General features: G+C 39.0%; 1 protein-coding gene across 2 annotated transcripts in view; it reads right to left on the bottom strand.

The window, feature by feature from the left end:
• Positions 1-491: 491 nt before the first annotated feature.
• Positions 492-7,234, bottom strand: part of FRZB (frizzled related protein) — a 29,596-nt gene continuing 22,853 nt past the window's right edge. For both annotated transcript variants that reach the window (XM_067549074.1, XM_067549075.1), the window contains 3 exons: positions 4,848-5,052; positions 4,490-4,553; positions 492-1,544 (listed from right to left, as the gene is read on the bottom strand). In XM_067549074.1, the coding sequence (XP_067405175.1) occupies positions 1,434-1,544; positions 4,490-4,553; positions 4,848-5,052 (380 nt within the window). In that variant the 3' untranslated portion in view covers positions 492-1,433. The remainder of the gene's footprint in view (positions 1,545-4,489; positions 4,554-4,847; positions 5,053-7,234) is intronic.

Below are 7,234 nucleotides of genomic sequence, written 5' to 3'. Positions count from 1 at the left end.
AGGAAATATTTGTTCTTAACTACCTAAAAAGTGCGATGTTTCCTGTGGACTCCTGTGTATGAACAACCACCACGAGATATATGCGTATTCTGGGAAAAGAAATGCAGTACTTCCAACTGAAAATGCAGTAACAGTTTGCATCATAAGTGTTTTATTTTCTGTACAACGTAGCTCAGAAGCTTGGTATCCTACTTACATCAGTATACTTTTTAAAAAATTATAATTTCAAATTGTTGGCACTGGCTCTGAAATTCTATTGAAGGAAGAAAATGAAAGGTTTTTGCGCTGGCATACACTGGAAATAAATCAGATTATAAAAAATGTGCATTTGGTGCAAAAGTCAGGATAAGGTCTCTGACAACTATAAGTCTTTTATTAAAATATTTTACTGAGCATTAAACACTGCTGTTTATGTAAGCACAGAAACAAGAATAACACCACAAAATCAAAATGATAAAGTGCAGACCTATACTGAGAAGCAGGCCTGGTAAGTCAGTCTACTCCTACGACTGGCGGGGAGGGGGAAAGGGGAGGAACTGCCATTATGAGAACAAGTATACCGTAAATCATGTTGTGGGAAATATTGTATAGTTCTTTTAACTCACCAGCATTAAAGCATGTAAAAAGAAGCCCTGTGGTTTTTTTTGTTGTTGTTGTGATAGATGTAAGTTAGACTTAAACTTACTCAAATGGTTTATTTAAGAGTTGTGCTGATTAGAACACCTCGGAACATGAGTTTCTTCCATAAAGCTGATTATGTATTTTAATGAACAAGTAAAAACTTGTATTTTGTTGCTAGATAATTTCAGAGCTAAATGTTTAAATTGTGGATTTCAACCAGTCAAAATTTTCCTTACCACTTTTCTGCTGCTAACCCTGTAAACAATTTTTTTTTTGCTCTTCAGTGTTTTTCCAGAAGTGCCATATGATTCTTAACTTATATTTCAGACTAAAACTTTTATACACTAAAAACAATTTCTGCAGCCAGGATCAAGCATGTGAGGAAAAGGGACAAGAGCAGGGAAACTAGGTTAAAGTTACTTTTTTAGGTCCTGGTCTGGCTAGATCCTATTCCTATGTTGGGTGCCAGAAGTTTCTCGCTATGCAACCATCGTTTTTCCTGGTCCCACTCAGAACAGATGTATTGGTGCTTGTTTTAACTTCAGTAAATGTGCCTTCCTCTCTTTTTCATCTCATAAAGGCAGTTTTCTGTAGTTATTAGTGATAAAAATATATAATTTTTCCAGGTTTTGCACCCCGCCCTCCCCCCAAAAAGGCAGAAAACAAGAGGGAAAATAAAACTAATTAGCTACAACATGATTTTGTAGTAAACAATAGAATATAACGTGCAATAGTGCAATTTCTCCCTTGCTGATCCAACAATGCAAGTCTTAAAATGTAGTCCATTGATTTTTACATAGATCGTTTCACATTTAGTTGCGTGTTTGTCGTGGATTGCTGTTCTTGCCAGACTTCTGAGCAGAATCGCTTTGTCCAGGCTCATTTTTGCCCTTTCCAGGAGGACGGAGTTTCTGATCCCAGCGCTGTACAATTTAAGCAAACAAAACTAATAAATAATGGGGGAAGAAAACATTTAACAACCATAGTTGCATGAATTCAGATATTTTTACAAAACTATTTCACAAATTACACTCAAATGCTGCAAAGCAACATTTCTAATAGATGTTACTCCCATCAAAGACTTTATAAAAGAATAGGGAACGTGTAATTTACAGATTATGAGCAGAGGTAAGAGTTCTGCCCCAGAAGGCATAGCATAGTAACAGGAATGTGGCTACCAAGTGGTATACACATATATTATAGGATCAAATCTACAAATTACAGGGTAAAGTAGGTCCTTGTTCTAGTGACAATATTTCTTGAACCTTCCTTTCTTTAACTGTGTGTTTTGGCAGGGATGTGCCCTTTTCAAGGCTCAAATGTTAGTTACTTAGTAAAGCCATTCTGCAAGCTGATTTGCACCAACGCCTACTTCTGTTTACTTCAATACGGCTCTGGGTGGGGGCAGTGATCAACCCACATGAATCAGCCTGCAGGATCAGGGCCCTCTCTGTAAAGCAGCTGGAAGTTGATGGCACTCAGCACCTCACCGGATCATGCCTTAAACCACACTGCATGTTATTTACACAGTCAGGGATGAGTGACATTACACACAGACCTAAATTATGAATGCAAGATTATGGACAAAATATATTTTGAAAGTTATTTTACAAAAATTAATTATTTAAAATGTTAATGCAGTTTTTTTAATGAAAACAGGATAGGTTTTTTTCATCCCAAGATTCCCCTTCGTGTACTTGCAACCCAACCACTGCAGCACTGAGAATCAGAAAGTTACCATAAATAGAAATGAAACTGTCCATGTCCAAGATGAAAGAAATACACGCAATAATGAAACACCATTGGGAAAACACATTAGATTTTAATAGACTATACTTAACTTTACTCATGCAAGTAGCCTCATTGAACTCCAAGCCATGCTTGTGCTCAAAAGCCCAAGAACAAAGTTATACACATAATTTATTGGCAGGGTTATCATCCTCAGGTTTTATTAGAAACATGAATGAGGACCTTTTTTCAGTTCTTAGGAGGAGGTTTAAAATTTGGGGGCGACGGGGGGAGTGTTAACCTGACAGTGCCCCTTTAAGCAAAAAACCTCTGGCTACCGAAGAGATCATATTAACGTAATGAAAATGAATGGACAGACACTGTGTTACAATGACTCAAGAAGAAAAGTGCCTTTTATTTATTTTTTTTTAAATAAAGCGTAAGTAAAGCCACTTATGTGACCTTTTTAGGAAACCAGGATAGAAAAGCACTCAAGTGATTCACAGAGCAGAGCTGGCATGAGGGAACTGTATTGTGGAGTAATAGATGGTAATGAAACTACCAGGGATGTACCATAACCTATTGTAACAGAACAAGAAGTAGCAGGTAACTCAGGTTATGCTAGCAATTCTGTCACCACTCCCTTAAATCACAGCTGGTCTGATCCTGGGAGGGCTAGTGTGTGCTCAACTCCAAATGAAATTAACGGGAGTTGACAGTAGCTCAGCACACAGCAGGATCAGACTCGGTGGCATTTTCAAAACGAGAGATGGTACTAAAACATAGTTCAGGCCAAACCATACACGTCTGTAAAGGTGCCAGATGGTTCCAAATGGCTTGATTAAAAAGTAGACGGTATGCAAATACAACATTGTTCACCTTGGGTCCCAAACAGAAGTAATTACCATTTCTTGCTAATGCTACACAAGCCCTATGAGGCTGAACTGATGGGAGGTATTCTTCAGATAGCAGAAGCAATAACACAAGCAGAAATCTAGATGGTGATGCTTTTGAAGAGAAGACTAGCATGTAGTCTCTTTGGTCACAGTCGAAGCACAAGTGGTATTGGGAAACTTGCACAGAAGCTGGAGATGCTACACAATCCAGGCCCTACTATGTGGGTGGAACTTGCAGTGTGGGTGGGGGAGAGTAGCTGAAGCATTCGGTGCTCTGGCTGTTCAGAAGCCCCTCCGCTGCCTGGGTGAGGTTGCCATAAATTAGAGCATGCTCTGGGGCTACCCTACCGTTGGAGGCCATTACAGTCCCCAGAGCCTCCCTGCCAAAATCCAGGAGGCTCAAAAGGTGCTTCAAGCCACCTTTGCTCCCTCCCCCCACCCCAACTCCTCTTGGATTGTGCCTCCTGGGCTTCCCTTCCAAAGAGTGTTAAAACATATGTTTTCCATGTAAACTATTGTTTTTTGTAATGCCGCCAAGGTCACTGAAACCATTTTATGGTCTGATGGGCATCAGATACACAAGATAAAGCTGCCTTAGGGGTCAAAGGCTGTGTGAATGCTTAGCTTACTCAGTCAATCTTTCCAGGAATTATAAAATATTAGGGTGGAGCATTTTTGTGTCTGCTCCAGTTCCTCCCCATTTCTCTTTTCTTTCAGATATGAACTCCTTCACTTGTATTCTCCCAACATTCTTTTTTCCTCCCTCAATGTCAAATGTTTCCTTAGACGAAATGCTAAGTCTAGGAGCCTGCACAATTTAGATGAGAAGTGTATTTAAACAACATTAAAATTTGAAATGCACAAGTTTGTAAATGAGATCAGAATAAGGCTTGTAAAAACACATTCTACCCTTGGCTGTGTGTATATGGTTCCTATTGAACTGAATAAGAGCTGCATGTATCATCTAAATGCAGAATTTGGTTGTAGAGCATAATCCTGCTCCTGCTGATTGAAATCAATGATTCAGGTTTCAATCGCTGCTAAATTTGTATAAATCTGGAGTAACTCCATTGATTTCAATTACGTTACTCCAGATTTACCCTGGTGTAATGGAATCAGAATCTGACCCATTAACGTTAATGGGTATAGAATTCGGCCTTGAATTTTCTCTCTTTTCTTCTTAAGATGAGATACAAACACTGTTTCCAATGTCAAGTGTTACTAAGATCATGAAACTGTCTTACCTTTACTTTTTTACCAAGACGATCCTTCCATTTCTCAGCTATGGAGCCTTCTACCAAAAGTAACCTACACATTACAGATAACCAGTTATTTTATTATCAAGGCAAGTATATGCTGTACGTATCAATACACACACACAACGCTAATGGGATCTGCTCCAGGGGAGAAGAGAGAGAAACTTATGGCATTCAGCAGTGACAATTCCAGGTAATTCAAGGGCATTGATTGCTCATGAGTTCGGAAGAAAATTCTGCCCAGTTTTCTTCAGAGGGAACAATGGTGGCTTCAAAATGAGGCATCACAGATGGGCGAATAGAGCAGGGAAAATCATTCTTTAAAGAACACTAAAGAATAAGTTACCTGGAGCGTTCCTCATCTTCATAGCCCATTATAATGTATTCTTCATTGGCATTGAGTGGTGGGCATAGGCAGCCAGAGTTTGTGTAAAGGTTAACCGTGTCCTTAGGAATGTTCACCAAGGAAGATTTTAGTATCTCCTTTACTTCAACTACTGCGGTGACATCATGACATTTAGTCTTCACCTCCTTCACTTTAGCCCGAATCACTGGGGAAAAGTAACAAAGAGTGTAGTTAACAGCAGCAAATAATGTAGGTCAACCCCATGCCATCCTTTGTCACCTTGTGGATTAGACTTTTGCGTGCTCCTTTATCGAAAGCTCAACTGAACTCCATCAAGATTTGACCAGAGATTCTCCCACCCCTATTTCTTCACTTTCTTTTTCTATCAAGAGTAAGCTATACATTTCAGGTAGCTCAGGATATCTAATAGCAATGTAGATGCTCTGTGCAATGAGTAATTCTGCAGTAGGCCTTTCGCCTTATTTTCTTTGGAGTTTATTTTTAGCTTTTTTCTTTTATTCACTCTGTGTTTTAAATACAGAAGTTCATACTTCATATTATTTCCTCCTTGTTCATTCATCTTATGCTATAACAGCTTCTTTCTTGTTTAGGTCTCGTACAGACTCTTTATTTGTCACTGACGGCCTTTCACAAAATTGACAATATGCTTGAAAACTTTATTGTATCATTATCCCTATGGGGTGACAGGGCCTTCCCTTTTCTCTCCTCCCTCCAGTGACCCAGCACCAATCTGCTCTGTTTTCCATGAACTCCAATGCTCCTGATCTTGACCTGATGACCTGTCTTATTGTTTCTTCTCTGATTCTTTCATTCTCCCAGAAACTGGATAGTAGGGAAAGTTGCCTTCCAAGGGCAGCAGTTTTTCAGGTCTCTCATGGTGACCAAGGAGCTGACGTGACATGCAAATCCAAAGGTCATACTCAAGGGAATAGTACACCTTGCACTGTTTTCAAATAATAGAATCTTCCTCCATTTTACATCCAAATTCCTCAGATTCTTAATCTCTTATAACCAGTGCAAAAAAAGCAAACTGGAAGAGACGTAATGAAAAAAATAGAGAAAATCCATTAACCAAACCCCACTCTTTCTCACACACGCCACACACACACACTCACCCACAGACACGCTCAGCATTAGCTGCAGCCAAGTTCAAAACAACTGTTCAACAGCTCATAGGTGTTATACATAGGAAAAATTTTACCCAAACTAATCTATTTTCTTAAAACCTCTTAAGAGTTTACCACAAAAGCCTACTTTGCTTTGGCCCTCTTTCTAATGTGTTTTCAGAGGTCTTTATATTCTAAAGAAAGAAAAGAGAGGGATGGTGTAACACAATATAAAGTAAGCTTGTGGTAAGTCATCTTCATTCTCTCCAAAACAGCCCCCACACAATAGCTGTAGCACGCTCAGTGAATCTCTGCCAGAGACAGGTGCAGTAACCACTGGAGAACACTCACACCACAAAACTACCCAAACGCATCCACCACCACAACATATAAAACAGCTAAATGAGGCAGAAAATCATAACACTGTTGCTTTTCATTGAATATAAGAGTTCATTAATATCATTTAGTAGGATTTATTTTATTGCAGACTTATTGAATACCATTTGTAAAGTATGTACTTAAAAACAGTACTATTGTTTAAACCAATATCCTGGTCACATAAACCCTTTCTCATGAATTCAGTGTAACAAATAGTTGCTATTCACATGAGTAAGAGAGAGCAGGAACAGGCCTCAACATAAAGACCTCAAGGGCCCAGTTATGCACTTCTCCCTCCTGTACATAGTCCTTACTTATGAAAGAAGTCTTGTTGACTTCATCAGGTTTATTTGTGTGAGAAAGACTTATCTGGCTGAAGAAGAGGGAAATCTGGACCATTTCAGGACATAATATGGACACCATGGGGTTGCACAGGTGTTATTGACAGCATAACTTGGCCTGCAGGAGCCTCATTACTGGCAAGGATGCAGGAGAAGGAAAGAACTTAACTTCTATGTTAGATCCCAGGATGAGTTTGGCAGGGATGATAGTAAAAACATCTTTTTGTTTGTAAGCTGAGCAAGTTTGAGCTGGAAATCAGAGAGAAACAGCTCAGATATGGAATCCCACAATGTCATTTTTATCCAGTCACTTTTCAGACTAGAAACACTTTAAAATGCATAAACACTTAGTATTCTCCTAGAGCCAATGAAGTGGCACATCCCATGCTTGACCGGGATTTAGGGTGAAATACAGCAGCATTATATAATGAAGCACCCTGGACTGTAATGTTAATATTTAAATACTGTTTTAAAAAAATCTGTTCACAGAACATTTAATCTCAAAAGCTACAAATATAACCATGTCCTATTAAAATACCAA

Source organism: Emydura macquarii, unplaced genomic scaffold (assembly GCF_026122565.2).
Source record: "Emydura macquarii macquarii isolate MOO-44397 ecotype Brisbane River unplaced genomic scaffold, CSIRO-AGI_Emac_v2 contig_1253, whole genome shotgun sequence".
NCBI lineage: Eukaryota > Metazoa > Chordata > Testudines > Chelidae > Emydura > Emydura macquarii.
This window is presented reverse-complemented; position numbering and strand designations above follow the sequence as displayed.